Here is a 21,424-nt window from a genome sequence, read left to right on the forward strand (position 1 = left end):
TATTTTAGCTCCGTGGCATTGGCATGTTGCACAATTGCCACAAGACTTGGAGGCATCTTCGTACCATTCATTATTCATATGAGATATTCAGCAGAACCGTTTCCGTTACTTTTCCTTGGATTTGCTGGAGTTATTTGCGGAGGATTAGCATTCCATCTGCCAGAAAACGGAGAGATGCTAATGCCAAAATCATTGCCATTGGAATATTCCAGCAGTTTTGAAAGGTCAGTAATGTTGAGTTAGAAGTTATTTCCAATCATGCAATGCAGGTATCATAATGTCCACAACCACTACTATTTTAGCTGGTAAAAGTTGCTGCTAAGGGATCAAAATTTTAAAAAATTGGAACTTGGCAGGTGTAAGTCGACTAAATGTATTATTTGTATACATGCACAAATATATACATTTATATATTAAAGTCTGTTCATCGTTAACTATTCCTTATTCATCTGACAATAACTCAAAAGGTTGCAACTAAGGCTTGAACGCTATGTTTTGGTTTCGATTGTAGCTGATAGCAGTCAATGTTTTGTACTTTTGAAATCACTACTATATATTGGGTACAATATAATCTATAATAATCAATAGAGAATTGACTCTAGAATATGTATTTATTTGCTTCCCCACTGAGCAAATTAGGCACAAGGCCGTTTTTTAATGTGGAGAGATTAGGGAAATGGGGACCAGCTCCCCGGCGAGTAGGGGAGCTAGATAGTGACAATTGGTATGAAGGGTTTCCCCTACATTGACCAATAACTTATATGTGGGGTTGCCCCCACATATGGTCTTTGCTTGACACTTGTTGCCCGGGCCCCGAAGGGCTCAGTCCGGGTAAGAATTGACTCTAGAATAATAAATACGAAATCTGCATAAATTGAAATATCATATTTAAATATATTTTACGACCAGGCAACATTGAGCGCCCGGCTGATTTTATACGTTAGAGTAGACACAAAATCGGTATCTAACTCTTGCCTTGTAGAGAAACAAGTAAATATGGAGTTATTTCCCTTTTCTTGGAACTACGATGCAAAATTGAAAATATCATATTCCAAAAATCACTGATCCAGTAGTTGAAGTTTTAAATCAGAAAATCAAATTTTATGAGTTTACATATGTATGCCCACCATTTTGAAAAAAAAAAAAAACAAGGACGATAACTCAACATTTTAAAATGCCTACGAATTCCTAGAAACCGCTTAAAAATTTCTTTATAAAAATAAAACTACTTAATGAATTTAGATGATTTTGGAATATGATATTTTCGCTTGATCACATTTATCTAGATCATACAGATTTTTTTTTTTTTTTTTTTTATATAAGGGTGTACTCTGTATAAGGACAAATATTACTAGACAAATGTAAATGTAAGCTTCAGTCTAATAAACATATTAATGTTTATATTATCCCAACCAAGTAAAAAAGCTCTACACAACAGTGAGAAGCATAACTAAAAACTGTAAATCAGAAATTTACATGTACAAATTTATTTTTCGACAGAATACCTCCAATAAAAAAAGGCGGTGAAATATCCTTATTCCGTGGAGTTTCAAAGAATGTAATGTTTTTCTCGTCAGAGAATATAAACTGGTTAGCAGATTATATATATATATATATATATATATATATATATATATATATATATATATATATATATAGCAGAGCTAGAATCTGCTAGTTTTAGCACTTTCTGAAACTGCATTTTATGATCGTTGTCATAAACTGTATAATAATGCTTTTAAAATAATGTTTGCATATTGTTTGTGTAAAATACTTTTTTGAAATAATGTTTGTAGAAAATTTGTCAGGCATATAAACAAACAAGGAAGAAAAGAAAAAAGAAAAATTTCAAACTGAACTGGTTGATTCCAAGATGTGATATTGTCCTTTGTAAATATCATGAAACAAAAGATAAATATATCTGCTTTGGAGTTTTAAAACAGTTGGAAAAAGATAATGGTGAAGATTTGAAAGGAATTAATCCTATGTGGTCACAATTTTTCACCCCAAATCTGTTAAACGTTGAAATTAGGAAAAGAATGTGAAAAAAAATGAGTTGGTAATAAACTTTTGCCCGGGTGGAGGATATTGGCACAAGGACGAAATGATAAAATAAAAAAAAAAGATAGAGAGAGAGGTGGGATCGAACTCGAAAATGTAGGGTAATTAGTCTTCCTTGCTAACCATTAGGCCAAAGAGGATAGTGAATTCAATGAGAATCATAGGAGTCACCATGCATGTGCAGAAATGAATGTTGCTTTTAAACCTGGCCGGAAGCCAGTTAAGCTTCCTGCTTTCTGTTGCTTTATTTATTTGTTTCCCCATGAAAGCAAATTAGACACAAGGTCGTTTTTAACGTTGGGGGAAACCAGCTCCCCCAAAAAAGGGGGGCACTCTGGCAGTATCCAAATAAATAGTAATCGTCTCAGTATGAAGGGTTTCCCCTACATTGACCAAGGACCAATTACAGAACAGGTACTACCCAGGCATTGGCGTTCGAATAGTTTCTCTTTATTTATACGAAAAATACAAATAGCCAATAAGACAGCATGGTGGGGATTTAGTTTAACTCGATCAAAAAAAAAATAGAGACAATGTTCATTTGCGAATCAGAGATATTACGATCTGGGAAGTATACGAAAACTTCTTGCGGAATCTAACCAACGTGAGAACCCTACCCAAAAAGCCTTTCGTGGACATAAACAAACGCTCACGCCAATTTTTCCCTTTATATAATAGACTAGCCTGGGTGCCGGCGTTGCCCGGGTGTTTGGAGGTGTGTGTTAAACAAAAAAAAAGTGGAAGTAGGCAGGCAGGCTTGAACCCATATCACGACGGAGGAAAAGAATGTGAAAACAAAAACGTGACATCTTTGCTGTTGCACCCATCACCAAACAGGAACTGACGAATGTTTAAATTAAGACTAGTCAATCGAAAAGAGAGGATGACTTTCGAAAATATCAGCGAAAAAAAGCGACCCCTCCCTATAGAAAAGTGCCCAGTTAAGGGTGAAGGAATTAATGTTTTTAGCCAATTTTTCAATATTTGTCGTTCAAAGGGTCGAGCTTCAAAACGTGAAAATCCGTCGCGTGTGTCGAAAGTTTTATATAGACATACAAACATACATACACACATACATTTAAACAGACAGGTGAAATTTATATAATAGATAACTTATTCATCTTTATTTGATGATTGAAACGGTAATAGAGCTTGTGGACGCTGTGATAGCTGAGTTAGTCTGTAAAGAATGAAGATGGATTTACCTCCCTTTATCAAGAATATGGCAGCTTTATGTAAAATAAATTTGACCAGATTATTGTCTTTGATTACATTTTGTTTTTCTTAACAATTCGGATCAATTTAGCAATAACTTGTGAATTTTTATCTGCATAGGACTGTTTTTGGGTATTTAATTATGGTCTTTTATAGCTTATGACAAACTATTAATAAATGTTGTATTTTTCTCAATACTGACTTTTAATTGTTCGCTTAAAGAGTTCATTGGTAATATTGATAGAATATCCAATATTCATTTTTTGTTTTCAATTTCTTAACTAGTGTTGAGATGATTAATCAGAATTAAAAAAAACTCTTAACTTTGTGCCTGTTTCCAATACCAAAAACGATTCTTTGAGTTTTTGTTTGATTTTGTTTAAAACTTAATTTGTCATTGCTGGTACTAATAACATGATGATAAATAGTTATTAATTTGAAATTAAAATCTATAGGTAACACCACATCAGTGTATTTTTATATTTGAAAATTTGGCATTTAAGTAATGTAATTCATTATATACTAGAATTGTCTACCTTCTCCTTAACTGCATAACAAACTATGTCATTCATGCATACAACTTGATCATAAGAGTAACATCTAAAACATTTGTACAAAAATGCTACTTATGTAGAATGAGGATCGTGCTATCATCAGAATTTTTTTTTTTTTTTACAAAGGAGTCACCACTTATCAAGGCCAAGGGTCACTCGAGGATGAGGGTTAATAAGTGTGCAATGGTCAATGGGAAAATGTTAGTAGTGAAAATTTAGTGAATTAGATTACTTGAGAACAACTCATCAAGAACTTGTTTACATTGGACTTGAAGACGACCATATTATAGTCAGCTGGAAAGCAGGCAAATGGAACAGAGTTCCACAGGTGTGCAGTTCTAAGAAAGAAGCTTTGTTCATGGAATCTATGTTTAGATTTGGGCACAGATAAAGAGTGGGGGAAATTAGTGATAGTGTTTTCAGCTAGACGAGTGTTTCTCATGTAAGTTTGGCGAGGGGGAGGCAGAGACTGGAGCTCAGTCGAGCACTTGCTATGGAAATAACGATAAAACAGAGACAGGCTCGCAACATCTCCTCTGTGATAAAGAGGTTGCAGAGAAGAGAAAAGAGTATCTCTCACTAGGCTAAAAGTCTATTTCGAATTCTGTAAAGGCAGGATGAGGCCTTTCTAGCAGCTCTTGCCCAGATGTGGCAACAGTATTCCATCCTTGGACGTACTTGGCTTTTATACAGATAGAGAATTGCATCAGTAGTGATATCTTCTGGAGCGGTAGAAGGGTCCCACCATTTTCCCAGCGTCCTTGGCAACAGATCTGATGTACGTGTTCCATTTCAGATCAAGAGTAAAGATCAAACCCAAAAGCTTGTCAAAACACGGAGCCTCCCCAAGATGAGAACCATCCATTTCAATTGATGCCAGATGGGGATCAGAGCATTGATGACATAAAGACAGAAGCTTGGTTTTAGATGCATTAAAGGTAACCAGCCACCTCTTTTCCCATTGTACCACATGCTCAAAATCAGAGGAGAGAGAATCAGAGAGAACTTGATCCTTTACAGTCTTTTATGTACTGTCATAGACGGTAGTGTCATCAGCATAAATTTCTACAAATGATCTAAAGATGTGATTTGGAAGATCATTGATGTAGATCAGGAAGAGAGTTGGGCCCAGGATGGACCCCTGAGAGACTCCAGCATTAATACTGAGAGCTTCTGATTTCTGCCCATCAATCACTACTCTTATGAACCTATCAGGGAGAAATGATTTAATAATTGAGAAGACATTTCCAGCTATACTGTAACTGGAGATCTTGTGAAGTAAACCTTTATGCCATATCTTATCAAAGGCCTTTGCTATGTCAAGTGTAATTTCCTAGAAAGAAAACCTCCATCAAGAGATTCGCTAATCCTATGAGATATAACCGTAAGCACATCTGCTGTAGATCTAACAGAGCGGAAACCATATTGTATGTCACTAAGAAGTTTATTTTTGCTGAGGTAGTTGACTACTTCTCTATTTAACACAGATTCCAGCAACTTACTCATGATGCACAGGAGACTTATAGGTCTGTACTGAGAGGGAGATGACCGATCACCTGAATTCTTAAATACAGGGCATACTGACGAGGTTTTTCAGGGTGTTGGAAAGCAATTTTCTTGAAGACAACGCTTAAACAGCTTGTATGGGAGCTAGTTCTAGTTGAAGCTTTTTTAGCACTATAATTGGAATGCTGTAAGGGCCAGTTGCTCTACTGGAATCAAGATTTTTGATTAGCTTGGCAACATTATGCACAGATATTTGTATGTCGCATAGTGTTTTCTGATATAGGAGGAAATACTGGGGGTTGGTGGCCCTGATCACAAAGAGTAGAATTAGCTGAAAAGTTCTTGGCAAAGAGTTTGCTTTGTCTGATGCTGACAAGATTACCTCAGATCCATTGATAATGGTTGGAATAGAGCACACATTTTTGTTCAGGATCCTGTTCGCTATTTGCCAAAACTGGTAGGAATCAAGCCACTGCTTAGCTACTTTGGACTTGACGGACTGAGCATACAACTTTTTCGCATTCTTTATTTCTCTTTTACAGTAGTTGCTGGCAGTCCTGAAAGCAGTTTTTGTCTCAGTACATCTATTACATTGGAAGCAATGGAAAAAGTGATTTCTGTGCACAATGGCAGGAGCACATTCCGGAGAGAACCATGGTTGGCTGTTAGGTTTTTGCAGGAAATTTTTGAGGGAATGAAACAGTCTATACTTATAATTAACCATTTCGTCAGGTCTGATACTATAGAGGACACATCCTTTTTAAACATGAAATGCAAAGGTAAATCTTATATAAATGTACAGAAACTATCCCAGTCAGCCATAATCTAACATGAGAATGCTTCCCCTACAAGAAGACCCTGACCAAATATTTAAAATAACAAAGTATTCTCAAACCAAATAGGAGTTTCTCAGAATGCTGACACGCTGGCTTATATGATGGATGCTGCATCTATTCCTAGTGATGTTACCTCAAGTAACAACATAAAGCAGCAGCAGCTACAAATGACATCAGCTAGAGTTGACAAGTTGCAGTTAATGATTTTGAATCTATGCTTAATTTCTAAGCTGGGCACTGATTAGTGCAAGCATTTAACATTCTTTCTGGCTTTGCCTAATCAGAGACCATCTCTCGATAATTTGAGTACTGGAGATTATGAAAGGGATCGCTCAGTATTTACTTCTTTTTTCTTGACCAAGAGATGCCACAACAGCAACTTATCCATTTGGCTTGGACCGACCAAAAAAATTCTCCCTTGGCTTGCAGCATACCCACTGAGCCCACAGCTGTACATACATGGACTCCATTATGTAATACACATAACTACATACACACATGGACACAGCCTGGTTTCAACAAATGTATGAACTTCCTCATACAATTTTTTTTATACGTGAACTCTTTTATTATCACAGCAATGAAGATGACTTCATGGTACTTGTGCATTTAATAAACCAGACGTAACTTAACATTTATTCGGCTTTGTCCTGCGCATGACGTCAACAGCCGGATAAAACCGAGCGTTGCCAATAAAATAAAAACAATGCTACAAAATAACAGTAAAATGAAATTGTAAAATGTAGAAACATTAAAAAAAAAAATAAATAAAAAGCAAAAAAGGTCATTCATGTTTTTTATTATTAGTATTATTGTTTGAATTTGTTTTCTGTTTGCAAAATAAATACATGTAAAACATTTTTGTAAACAAATAATAGTAATTATTTTTTTTTTAATAAAACTTTTTTTTTTTCAACTATTTACGTAAAATAACCAACAAAAATGATATTTGTAGGATAATTTTTTTTTTTTTTTAAACAAATAATAGTTAGTAATTATTTTTTTTTTAATAAAACTTTTTTTTTCAACTATTTACATAAAATGACCAACAAAAATGATATTTGTAGGATAATTTTTTTTTGTTTAAACAAATAAGTTAGTAATTGAAAAAACCGTAAGAAAAAGGAAAGGAACAAAACATTTTTTTTTTTTGCCAGGAACATATTTTCTCAGGATGTATTTTCCTCAGAAATCTTAGGGCATCAGATGACAAAGTGGATGGAGATGAGATAGCGAATGTGATAGGAAGCTCCTTACCAACCGGGTAGCTTTCGGCGATGTGGGTTAATATGGAGTCAAACGGCTGCCTACCAAACTTTTGTCTCCACATTAACTCTCAAAGATGTGTATCCAAAAGCTCCCAGTTGGTTCCGCATTCTCGTTTATTGTGCTGTTTGCTTCCTTCCATGCTCTACATGATTTATTGTTGCCTGTGTTATGGGATCTACAAAATTAAGGCTCTAGTGGTGGTTCTTCACCGGTAAATAGTGATACCTCTCTCCTCCCACTTTGCTGTAAGCCCGCTAACAGTCTGATATGACCGTGGTCCCCAGCAGAATGTATTTTCTTATTAGTGGAAGGAGGGTTTTGGCATTCCTATTTGGTACATTAACCAAAAAACCCACCTTTTCAACAGGGTTGGCGTATCCACCAAAGTCCCAGACCGGTGTTAGACGTCTGCCGACATTGTGTTTCCGGTGGTTGAAGAAGACAGACTCGTCAATTTCGACCGTATGGCCTGAGCCTCCTATCTGCCAAGGATTCCTTAGAAAGTAATCACGGCATATTATATCTCGCAGAAAATTCTTCCAGTCCACAATTGTGTGGCATGACTGCAACCCAAATTCACGCTAGAGATTTCTAGTCGTCGCCATGTCAAACGCTCATATCGAAATTCTCATCTGCTGCTCGAAGCACGCGCACATGCGTCGAGTTGAAACTAAGTGCACAGTGTTTTGATTTGTTGATGACCATGTTGCATCGGACAAAGCCGAGAAAATGCTGAGTTACGTCTGGTTCGTTAAATGCACAAGTACCGACTTGATAAAATTGTTTTGAATATTAGAAATGGACTTTGTTCCATATTTTTAGAGATACTCCACTAGATCAGATGAATTCCAATGGTGGAATCTTGCCATAATAAAGAAAGACTGCAATAAAAATAAACTATAACATAGTTAAGTGGTCGGTTGAGGAAAGTTAATCTTTACTGCTTTATTTAAGATTTGAAAAGGAGGGAAGTTGTTTAAATAAACATTTGAATATCTATGTACCTTATAAAGAAATCAAGTAAAATAAAAGCAAGGGAAAATAAAGTAATCTGCCTATCTACCAATATAGCTACCTACCTACCCACACATGTATCTTTTTTTGGTAAAATGTTTTTCCAATTATATTTCACTTTTTGTGTATACCAATACTTCTAGAAGCTCAATGTCTGTTAAATATAACAACAGAGCATATATAAAAGAAAAACAGTATCGTTACATTCCAAAATCCAAATATTTATTTTTCATGCAAAACAGCTCCTCCAGCATGTTAAAATTTTGGTACATTTTTTACAGATCCATTTCGTGATGTAGAAACAATTGGTTATTATGCCAATACTAACTCTTCTCATGCATATACTCCTCAGAAAAATAGAAATTCTTAGCTTAGAAAGAATAAAATGCATGACAATATAGTGTTGGTAAAAAGAAAGAAAATTCATAGAAGACTCATCATGGGTTTGTTTCAGCAGCCATCTTGGTTCATAGTGTGTATGTGATACATATATATGTAACGTAAATGGATCGATCGTAGCCAAGAGTGGCTCAGTCTCCATCTCTATTGCCTATTACACCAATCGCTCCACTGAGTGTTTAGTAAACAGTATATATAACAAAGTTGTATTTTCTTTTCAAATAAATAGAAAAAAGAGTTTTTAATATGAATATCAATACACACACACAAAAAAATTATATATATATATATATATATATATATATATATATATATATATACATATATATTTTAAATTCCAAAAATTACAAGGATTTTATTACCGAATATGACATTAACACTTTATTATAAAAACTGAAGTAGAAAATCTTAATTATATTCTAATCTGTCCCCTACTCCCATCAAAGGAGGTCCTGGATATGACCTTAAACTATATCCGATGGTGAGGCCCAGCTTGCGGGCTTTGGGGAGTGTGGAGCCACCCCTTAATTGCCTTTGCTCCCAGGTCCACTCTGGCCCAGAGTGGTAGTATCTGTTAGGGTCCCAACTATGGGTTAATAGAAACCGACTTGGAAAAAATAACAAATGTATTCTATTAAAAAAAATTTCTTCAAAATCACTGGATTCGGCATTAAATTACCCGAAAAAGGGTTGATATGCCGTAAAACAACAACAACAAAAAACAACCAGCCAATCTAATGAATTCGTTCATCCGACTCTGTCCTGAAAACTATTTAAGTGCCTATCTTCCACTTGTTGTTTTTTTTGTTTTTTTTTAGCAGTAGCATTGTTTGTAATTAAAATTTTCATTAATGTTATACTCTTCTTTTATTATTCTGTCTTAAATAAATAAAAATAGAGTATGTCTGTGCATGATAATAACAATAATTAAAATCCTTCATTAAACAGGTGGGTGGGGGGCAATTTCGTTTGTTTAAAGTGTGAAATTGTTGCAGTGATCAAGGGAGATAACCAAGAAATGAAAAGGGGGATAACTTTGTAAAATAGTCTTAGATCTTGTGTAATTAAATAATGTTATGTGTTAAACTAACATTTATGGTTTAAGCATGACTTTTTTCCATAACGGTTGGGAACTGCTTGTGAATTTGATTTTTCCTGTAAACTTCTTCCTTCCGAGGAAGCTGGCATACATAGTTGGTTTGGAGTTCAATAGATACATGATATTGTATATAAATGTGTGGGTTAGGGGAAAAAAAGTCAAGGACATTGTTGGTGAGTTTTTATAGATTAAGCGTGTTATTTATTATCGATGTTATTCCCGGAATCTTTTTTTTTATGTAGACAGGATCTTAAAATTACAGCTTTAGGTTTTTTTTTTATATCTGTTGAAGTGAAGATCAACCTTTTGAACATCAAAGCTTGTTGGTGGTACATAGATAACATTCTTTAAACAATTAGTATACAGCTTCATGTTCCTAGTATTTTGTATTTAATATAATAGGGTTTATATATATGGGTATGTTTTATACTCAGGGAGATGAATGCCTCTGCCTTGCACAATTTCAGCTCACCTTTGGGGAGGGTGTATACATGTGTATATATATATATTATTGGAATTATTACGGAGTCACTAGTGTAGTGCCCTGTGATTGGATGAAAAACAACCAATCACGGGCTGCCATTCTAGTTTCCTCCCCGACCCCTATTTGCGCGGCCCCTTCGAACTTTCGGTCTCTTTTGCGGTTGGGACCTGATTGCGAGTACATCCATTTCGCCAGCTCTCCGCCACCAGAAATACGGGACGCACATGGAGTCCAAGCCGTAATAGCAGCATAGACCAAGGCCGCACCTTTTCTCTTTCATACCAACTAAGGACACAGGAAAGATTTAATTGATAAACGGACACATCACATCTGTGAGATAAGTTTCCCGCAAACCCAATTGTTTGCAACACCTTTATTTTCCCTTTTTGTAAATACAGTTTTTTTATAACATTTAACTCTGTGTTTGTTTTTCCTTTCTTCTTGACGTCGTCACATTACTTTGTTACCTCAAACGTTTGGGAAACCCCAATAATTTGCAAACAATTGAAACTAGCCTTTTACGCTAGAGACTAAAATAACACGTGGAATAATTTAACACGAAATAGATTTGTGTAAATTCAATTCAACCGTGACGTCGCTTGAGGAAGGGAATACAAGCCTATGCTATTTTGGTGTTACTACTGGATCTGTAGAGGTTAATTTCGTCCGTCCCCCCTTTTTTTTTCTTTCTTTCCTTCAGTTTCCTTCCTTTATTTTGCTTGTAGATATTTGCTCTCAGCAGTATGAATGATTTTAAACAGATAAAGGGCGTTAGAGCCTTGATTTTTAATAGAGATTCCTTTAAAAGGAAAATAACTTCGGCCGTTGATTTAATGTCAGCAGAAGTGTCGCTCAATAACATTTGTTTTAAAAGGCAAGAAGTTCTTATCAACAAATGGTTGACGGAGGTCGACGTAATTAATAATAGAATAAGTGAAGCCTGTGAAAAGGCCGATATCAATTTAGAAGATAGCGGTATGTTGGAAGACGAAAAGTTACAGGCGGAGTTCGTTTACAACATATTCAAAAGGCTCACTGAACTGGAAGAGAATATTTCTCCTTCCAATAAAGAATCGGTCCTAGTACAAAATCCACAAATGCCACTCGCAGCCGCGTGCGTTTCAGCCCCACGGTTGCAGTGTGCTAAATTTAGTGGCATAAGAGCTGGTAAATTTGAATTTAAAAATTTCCTAGCTCAATTTGAGAATTGTGTGGACGCCGTACATTCAAAAAAAGCCAAACTATCACTTTTAAAAAGTTTTTTGACAGGTTACGCGTCTCAGTTAGTGTCTCACCTCTCGTTAGAAGATGAAAACTTTGAAGTGGCCATCAATTTATTGAGAAAGGAGTTTTTGGATATTCCTCTCATTATCGATGAAATTTTTAAACAACTGCTGGGTAATACTCCTAAATATGACCCAGAGTTTGCTAACATAAAAAGTTTTTTGTCAGAAATAAAGGCTGACCTAGCTGAACTAAAGACTTCGTATGGTCTGGATTTTTTTGAAGAAAACACTCCTGGCTACGAACTGATTAGCCATGTAATTTTTTCGAAATTACCCCCAACTCTTCAAAAAGAGATAATAAGAAAAGTTGATAGTAACTATCCAAAAATTAATCAGATCTTTGATAGTTATAATGAGGTCATAAAAACCTTGATAAAAACCAGTTTTAAAAAAACTCCAAATTCCCACCAAGACAATTTCAAATCTAGGGAAGGAAATTATAATAAAAATAATAATGTAAGGAAGGGTGTCCCAACGTTGGAAAACTTTGCTATAAAATCTAGCAAAGTTACTAAGCATTGCAGATTTTGCAGCGTCAATGGACACACTATGAACCATTGTCCAAAATATTTCTCCCTTGAGTCGAGACGTTCTAGGTGTAGAGAAATGGGCTTATGCCTCCTTTGTACAAGTGCCAATCATAGAACAGAAGACTGCTATGGCAAAGGAAATAAATTACCTCGGAGATGTGCACATTGTAAATCCCGAGGCCACGTTACCCCACTTTGTAATGAAACAGATAAGGGTGGAAACAGTCCAACTGCTTCCACGCACGTGTGTGCTAACACTAGCATGCAGGAACAACCCTACATTTTGCCGATAGTAGCAATTACTGTTTTTAAAGGAAAACAAAAATATAGATTTAACTGCCTCTTTGATACAGGCAGTCAAAGAACCTATTTCTCCAGGAATGTTATTGAAAGATTAGGGTGTTATAAATCTCTCCTCACTCCAGTTGAATACGAGGTAAAAACCTTTTTAGGGTCGCAAACAAAAAAATTGAACCAACTTGTAGTGGGGATAGAGGTAACTAAGGGTAGTTCCTTGTCTCTACCAGTTCTTATCGATGATGAATTCGATATGAACTTAAGATTTGATAATTTTAAGTCTGTAAAGAAAAATTTAATTAATTTAAATTATACCCTGGCCTTTTTGCACAAAAAAAATGACATTCGTGTACATGGCCTTTTAGGCATTGATGTGATTCAATTCATGAAGAACATCAAAATGATAGACTGCATGCAGGGCTCTGCATGGGAGTTTCCTGCAGGCATTTCCCCGTTTGGCAATTGCCAACATTTTTTGTATGATAAACAGTGTAATCCTAAGAAGATTAAGAATAAGGATCTCCACAATTATCATGCCATAGTCTCCAAATACTCTACGTGCTCAGACATTAGGGTAAATTTTGTAATGAACCCGATAAAGAGCTACCCTGATCCCCTTGCTGAAATATTTGATGAGAGTCAAGTAGAAAGAAATTTAGAGAAAATGTTTGATGTAGATTCTCTAGGTATATCATCGGAAGACGAGGCTACTTGTAATTATGACAAGAGTAAAATTATGGAATTTGAAAATTCCATTGAATTTAAAAATAATGCGTATCATGTGAAACTCCCCTGGCATGATGACAAAATCAAGTCTGTACCTTCCAATCACAGAATTGCACTTTCAGTGCTAAACAGAGTAGTAAACAAGCTCGAGCAACAAAAATTACTCGATGACTATGCTGAAATATTTCATCAACAGGAGCAGGAGGGTATCATCGAACGTTTTGAGGTAGCTCCTGAGAATTTTTCAAAATACATTTGGATACCACATAGGCCTGTTTTCAAGATGGATGAACAGTCTACTACTAAGATTAGACCTGTCTTTAACTGCTCTCTGAAGACTAATGGTAAATATTCTTTAAATGAAGCAGCTTATCCTGGCATAAATTTAATGGGAGATATGCTGGAATTACTATTATTATTTAGATCTAACAAATATGTGATGTTAGCAGACATTCGTAAGGCTTTCCTTATGATCAAACTCGGATCTCTCGAAGACCGTAACAGGTTTTGTTTTTTTATGAAGGAAGGCAATAGACTGATTTGTTTTAGATATACCACTATTATTTTTGGGTTTAACGCCAGTCCCTTCATTTTGAATTTCATAATAAAGCACCATGCCCGAATGTTCCCTGCTGATGACTGCTCTGACATGTTGAAGAAAAATTTCTATGTGGATAACCTGATTAAAACAAGTAACTCTGTTGAAATGTTATCAAACCTCTATACAACGGCCAATCATCGTATGGAAAGAGGTCATTTTAATCTTAGATCATGGAATACGAATTGTGAGGAACTTAAAACCTTAATGATAAAAGATCAGAAACTCGTAGAACATGGCTGTGAATTGGAGAAAGTTTTAGGCTACAGGTATTCCACATTAGAGGATACACTTCAAATTTCTAGGTCATCTATTGATCAGCAAGTTACCACTAAAAGAGGTATTTTAACTCAAACTGCAAGGGTTTTCGACCCACTATCTCTGTGTCTACCTGTTACTATCAGAGGCAAAATGCTCTTGAGAGATTTGTGGTCGCAGAAATTAGACTGGGATGATGTTGTGCCCGAGGAATACCAGGCTTTATGGTCTGCTTTATCACGGGACCTTTCCAAGCTGGATTCACTGCAGTTCCCTAGATTTGTAATCAGTGAAGCCAACCCAGCCGATTTGTTTATATTTTGTGATGCCTCTAAAGGGGCATATGGGTTTGTAGTTTATAGTGCACAAAATGGCAAGTCCCATTTGTTATTTTCCAAAGCTAAGGTGGCTCCTATGAAGCCCAAAAGTTTACCTACGCTGGAATTGTTGGCTGTGTTTTTGGCCATCAAGTGCTTATTACCTTTGTTGAAAGCCTACTCCCAAATTGAGATCAGAGATATCGTTATATCTGTTGATGCACAGGTTGTGCTGTCATGGCTTTTGTCTGACAACATCAAAACTAAAAACCTGTTTGTAAGAAACAGACTAAAAGACATCCAACAAATGACTGAGGAACTAAAAGAAAAAAGATCGTTAACTGTAAAATTCAGATACGTTCCTACAGATCAAAATCCTGCCGACTTGCTCACAAGAGGAGTAACCTTTGAAAAATTTCAGCAGAATTTAAGCCGCTGGACTTCGGGTCCTGAATGGCTTAGTAAAAGTCCCATAGAATGGCCATCAAGTGAACTTCAGTGCCTAAGCTTAAAGAATAAATCTATTATACAGCCTACGTCATTAAATTACACTGTAGTTAATGTTGAGCCTCAACCGGTGGTACCCTTTGGTAGATACTCAGATCTCAATAGATTACTTAACGTTACTACCAACATATTTAAGGTTAGAAATAAAATCAAACATATAGACCTAGATCCCAGCAACTGTGCTAAAATTTATTTACTTAAGGTAATGCAACAACAAAGCTTTCCTACAGAATTTGCTTACCTGCAATCGCCTCAAGGTAAAGAAGTACCTGAATCAGTAAAAAATTTAAATTTATTCTTAGATGAAAGTGGAATCATCAGAACTAAAGGTAGAATAGGTAAAGTCACTACTTATGATTATGAAGTTATCAATCCTGTCTTATTGGCTAAGGATCATGATTTAACTGAACTTATCATCGTAGAATACCACAAAAGATGTAAACATCTGGGAATTCAATCAACCCTAACTAAAATCCGCCTTTCAGGGTTTTGGATACCCAAGGCAAGACAAGCCGTCAAAAAAGTACTTTCAAAGTGCATCTTGTGCAAAAAATTTAATAGCCTTGCGTTTAAGTATCCTAAGGTTACAAATCTTCCCAAACATCGTGTGAATCTCATTAAACCATTTTTACACACTGGGATTGACTATACGGGACATGTTTGGGTGAAAGGTGATGAAGGTGTAAGTAAAATGTATATGCTTATATTTACTTGCCTAAACATTAGAGCAGTACACATAGAATTAGTTAAAGATATGAGCACTCACTCGTTTATCCTGGCTCTGATCAGATTTACAAATATGCATGGAATCCCATCTCATATTTACAGCGATAATGCCAGATCCTTTATAGCTGGTTGTAACCTTATAGAGGAAGTTTTTGCCTCCTCTGAATTTAATGAACACTTCCAAGTGTATAATATTAAGCATATCAGAATACCTTTATATGCTGCTTGGGTGGGGAGCACATGGGAACGCATGATCAGAACCATTAAATCTTGTTTGTATAAAACAATTGGGCGATCTCGAATTAAATATTTTGATCTCCTTACTATAATTTCGGATATTCAAAATGCCATAAATCAAAGACCTCTCACTTACAGGTGTTCTTCGGATTCAGACCTCGAAATAATAACCCCCAACTGTTTTCTTCGTCCTAATGCCAATTTAGGACTTGTACTAAAATTAGATGACCAGAATGTTTGGAAATCTGACCCTCCTTCAAGATTAAATGTAGTAAAATCCATTGAAGCACGGGATTCTATGCTAACTAGATTCCGTGAGCTTTGGTATCAAGACTATTTGTTGAGTTTGAGGGAGCAATGTAAAGATTTGCACGAGGTCAATTTTCACAATCGTATCAAGGTTGATGATGTGGTTCTTGTTAAAAATCCTGCCAAGGCTAGACCATTTTGGTTGCTGGGAAGAGTTTTGGAATTAATTGTTGGTGACGACAAAAAAATTCGTTCTGTAAAAGTTAAAAGAGGTGACGGGTCGGTTCAGGTCCATTCCATCAAGCTCCTGTATCCTCTGGAATTATCTTTAACTCACGCACACCATCCTGGAATTGTTCCAGACTCCAAGAGAGTAGTTGATGCTGCAAATTCAAAATCTCCTAATGATGTACCAAATACTAATAGCTCATCTGTTCCAATGAAACAACGTCCTAAAAGGACTAAAAATTTAAAAGGTAGTAAAAACTCTCTTACTAACCCCTATATATACTATTAAATTCAGTTTATCTAAAACAATCTTCACATACCTTAGCTTATAGGTACTTATTGTAAAAAGAAGAAAAAATAATAACTGTTAATGATATCCTACCTTATTATTGAAGGGATGAAATTTCTATAGTCCTATTGGTGCACCAAAATGAGAATTCTTTACATACAAAATAAATCACTACACTCACTTCTTTCAAACCTTTAAGCTCTTTGTGAATACAATCTTCACCTCTTCTATATTCTAGTATGTTTGCCTTCAAAAAAAAAAAAATCAATTTTCCTGTGAACTTTATTATTGGCTATGTTTGCCTTAAAAAAAAAAAAATCAATTTTCCTGTGAACTTTATTATTGGCTATGTTTGCCTTCAAAAAAAAAAAATCAATTTTCCTGTGAACTTTATTATTGGCTATGTTTGGCCTTCAAAAAAAAAATCTTTTTCCTGTGAACTTTATTATTGGCTATTTTTGCCTTCAAGAAAAAAAAAAATCAATTTTCCTGTGAACTTTATTATTGGCTGTGTTTGCCTTTAAAAAAAAAAAAAATTCAATTTTCCTGAGAACTTTATTATTGGCTATGTTTGCCTTCAAAAAAAAAAAAATCAATTTTCCTGTGAACTTTATTATTGGCTATGTTTGCCTTAAAAAAAAAAAAAATCAATTTTCCTGTGAACTTTATTATTGGCTATGTTTGCCTTCAAAAAAAAAAAATCAATTTTCCTGTGAACTTTATTATTGGCTATGTTTGGCCTTCAAAAAAAAATCTTTTTCCTGTGAACTTTATTATTGGCTATTTTTGCCTTCAAGAAAAAAAAAAATCAATTTTCCTGTGAACTTTATTATTGGCTGTGTTTGCCTTTAAAAAAAAAAAAAATTCAATTTTCCTGAGAACTTTATTATTGGCTATGGTTGCCTTCAAAAAAAAAAAAAATCAATTTTCCTGTGAACTTTATTATTGGCTATGTTTGCCTTAAAAAAAAAAAAAATCAATTTTCCTGTGAACTTTATTATTGGCTATGTTTGCCTTCAAAAAAAAAAAATCAATTTTCCTGTGAACTTTATTATTGGCTATGTTTGCCTTCAAAAAAAAAAAAAATCAATTTTCCTGTGAACTTTATTATTGGCTATGTTTGCCTTAAAAAAAAAAAAATCAATTTTCCTGTGAACTATGTTTGCCCTCAAAAAAAAAAAAAAAATCAATTTTCCTGTGAACTTTATTATTGGCTATGTTTGCCTTAAAAAAATCTATTTTTCCTGTGGACCTTATTATTGGCTATGTTTGCCTTAAAAAAAATCAATTTTCCTGTGAACTTTATTATTGGCTATGTTTGCCTTCCAAAAAAAAATCTATTTTTCCTGTGGACTTTATTATTGGCTATGTTTGACTTCAAAAGAAAAAAATCAATTTTCCTATGAACTTTTTTATTGGCTATGGTTGCCTTCAAGAAAAAAAAAATCAATTTTTCTATGAACTTTATTATTGGCTATGTTTGCCTTAAAAAAAAAAAAAAAAAAATCAATTTTCCTATGAACTTTACTATGGGCCGTATTTGCCTTCAAAGGGAGGCAAATCCAAGTTTCTGCGACCTTTCATTATGGGATAGTTGCCTTACAATAAGCCTGCTATGAACCTCCAGCTTAAAAGCATAAGGACCTGTAACTGCAGAGAATTATGTTGCAATGATTTCATATTGCAATTTTGTTTTGGGGGAGAATATTGGAATTATTACGGAGTCACTAGTGTAGTGCCCTGTGATTGGATGAAAAACAACCAATCACGGGCTGCCATTCTAGTTTCCTCCCCGACCCCTATTTGCACGGCCCCTTCGAACTTTCGGTCTCTTTTGCGGTTGGGACCTGATTGCGAGTACATCCATTTCGCCAGCTCTCCGCCACCAGAAATACGGGACGCACATGGAGTCCAAGCCGTAATAGCAGCATAGACCAAGGCCGCACCTTTTCTCTTTCATACCAACTAAGGACACAGGAAAGATTTAATTGATAAACGGACACATCACATCTGTGAGATAAGTTTCCCGCAAACCCAATTGTTTGCAACACCTTTATTTTCCCTTTTTGTAAATACAGTTTTTTTATAACATTTAACTCTGTGTTTGTTTTTCCTTTCTTCTTGACGTCGTCACATTACTTTGTTACCTCAAACGTTTGGGAAACCCCAATAATATATATATATATATATATATATATACTAGACTGCCTGTGACCCGTTGGGTCAGTATGTTATATTAGCTATGGAATTCATGTATGAGTGTGACACTTGTGACATAAAGAAAATAGTTTTTTTTTTTTTTTTTGACATAACAGAAACATTTCAATGAAAATGTTAAAATGAAAAAGCACGGACAGATCACTAAAACATGAAAAAAAAAATCCTCCCTATTCGTGTAAAGTTACCTGTTTTTCCGAATAATCGCTCAAAAATCGAAAATTAAATATGATTTTCCTACGAATCGAATGCCGACGAAAGTCATTTAGCATAAAAAACGCACATGAACCTACCAATGAGAAATATAAGGATGAAAAACCCATATTGGAATCCTTCAACCAAGTTATAGGAACTTCAAATCTAAAAACAATAATTAATAAAACCTGAAGCAAAAAAATAAAACCAAAATAAAATAAAACTAATATTGAAACAGATTAGTAAATGTGTCAACAAATTCACCGTTCTCACACAACTATTTTGTATCTAGAAATGTAAACAAAAAATAAAAAACGAAGGAAGGAAAAGGGACTGATAGAGAGTAGTAGTAGTAGTCTTGGCTTTACTACAATTGTTCTTATGTTTGGTAAAGTTGTTTGGTTGTAAGAAAATAGTGACAGTATAGCTGTAATAAAGAATAGTTGCAAAACACCCCCACTCTTCCCATGTTAAATAATAATTTTGAAATAATAACGTTAATATTTCAGTGCGCAGGTCAAAATCTGCAAAAGAAACGATTTGTGTTTATTTGTTTACGTTGTTATAGGTTAATGTTTATGCCCATATGGGCAACCAGATGTCATAAACTGGAAAGTGGGTTACATCACTCGTTACAAGGTCATATGAGTTTTATAATTTTATATATATATGTATATATATATATATATATATATATATAAGGAAATATTCAGGTTAGTGTCTAGAGACGTGGTTAGACCACTGGGCAAGATGCATGTTGAGGCATGCATGTAAGATAAGGAAAACTCTATGTAACACCTGAAGTCTGTTATTCGTGCTATCTGTGGTAAACTTTTGCACCGACTGCATGCTATCAACGGTTCCAAACGGTGTCGATGGTTCTTCACAAACCTTCATCACTGAAATCAAACGATGTGTGGATTTCTGACAACTTGATAGCTTTGATTTTGGTTGAGTATCATTGAATCCACAAAAAAAAAAAAAAATGCTGGCAGCAGTAGTAAAGCGACAAGGCAAATGATATTGCTGGGAGTCTCTAGTGAGATAACTGGCAGACTGATGGGTGATGGCCGCTCAACACAAAAACTGTGAGCAATTCTGCTGTCTGTGTTCTCCTTCAGGGATAAAGCAGGCCTTTTTAGGACCAGCACTGCTTTCCCCAGATTGGGGAGAGGGCGAGAAAAGATACCCTAAACATTTAATGTTCACCATCAACCTTAGTAGCGTACTACAGATGGGTGATTTTAATGTTATTGTTGGAAATGATCGTCAGTCATGGAGAAGTGTTTTGGGTTCTCATAGTAGTAATGGACTCTGCCTCCTTTCTTTTTGTGAAGAATATGGTTTACACATAACAAACACATTGTTCCAGCAGAAAACTAGCCATAAAACAACATGGATGCATCAGCGATTAAGAGATAGATTACGTGATGACAAAAAAAAAACGAGACAAGGTCTTTTCACACGACCTATTACCTCTCGGATCATGCCCTACTTCGAAGCAAAGTGACACTGCATCTATCACACAGAAGAGTGGATAAGTGTCAAGTGCCAAAGCGTATAAACAAACTTCCCCTTAAATATGTTGAATAACGGTGGAGACTTGCAGAAAGCATGGACGCAGCACTTAACTCAGTAGATATAACTTCTGACATTGACTCATCCTGGAAGGCTTTGCGGGAGGCTATGCATGCCACATCTCTTGAGGTACTGGGTCTATCTATTCATAGGTACTAGAACAAGTTTGATGACAACAATGAAGTACAGGAGCTGATTCAAGGGATGTACATAAGGCAGAAGGGTAGAAGATAAGAACTCAAGAAAAAAGAAGGCAAACACTAGTTTAAATCCCAAGTTCAGAAAACCCTAAGAACGATGAAAGAGGCATGGTGGTTCAAATAGGCTACTTCCACCCAAGAATCTTTTGACAGAAAGGATTCAAAGGCATTCTATGACAGCATGAAGAAAGTGTTTGGTCCTCAAGAAAATGGTATCTCTCTCATTTTCTCCACTGAAGGTGATCTCTTGACAGATAAGAACGATATCCTGAAAAGATGGAAAGAACACTTTGATTCCATCTTGAACAATGCCTCTTCTACCAATGAAGATGTGCTTGCTTCAATATCTCAGCAACCTGAATCCTGGAGTTCTCGTTTGAACCGACATTGCAGGAGGCTTTGAGGACTATTAAGCAAATTTTGGCTGCAAAAGTATCGGGCAAAGATGCCATCCAACTGGAAATTTTCAAATATGGAGGATCAACAGTAGGTAAAAAAACTTTTACGCTTGTTTATTGAAATTTGGAGAAAATGGATTGTCCCACAAGA

The 21,424-nt window shown here is 35.3% G+C and overlaps 1 protein-coding gene and 1 long non-coding RNA gene across 4 annotated transcripts in view; one reads left to right on the forward strand and one right to left on the reverse strand.

The window, feature by feature from the left end:
* The window catches only part of LOC145260258 (uncharacterized), a 280,225-nt gene that overhangs the window by 219,591 nt on the left and 39,210 nt on the right, over positions 1–21,424 (reverse strand). The window lies entirely within an intron of this gene.
* LOC145260248 (solute carrier family 22 member 21-like) overlaps positions 1–21,424 on the forward strand; it is a 154,511-nt gene that overhangs the window by 120,311 nt on the left and 12,776 nt on the right. For 2 of the 3 annotated variants that reach the window (XM_080118076.1, XM_080118079.1), the window contains exon 9: positions 9–224. In XM_080118076.1, the coding sequence (XP_079974202.1) occupies positions 9–224 (216 nt within the window). Of the gene's footprint in view, positions 1–8; positions 225–5,878; positions 6,887–21,424 lie in introns of those variants that run through there. The other variant, XM_080118080.1, reaches the window with a different exon arrangement.

This window comes from Euprymna scolopes, chromosome 3 (assembly GCF_053919585.1).
Source record: "Euprymna scolopes isolate OS-2025 chromosome 3, ASM5391958v1, whole genome shotgun sequence".
NCBI classification, from domain to species: domain Eukaryota; kingdom Metazoa; phylum Mollusca; class Cephalopoda; order Sepiida; family Sepiolidae; genus Euprymna; species Euprymna scolopes.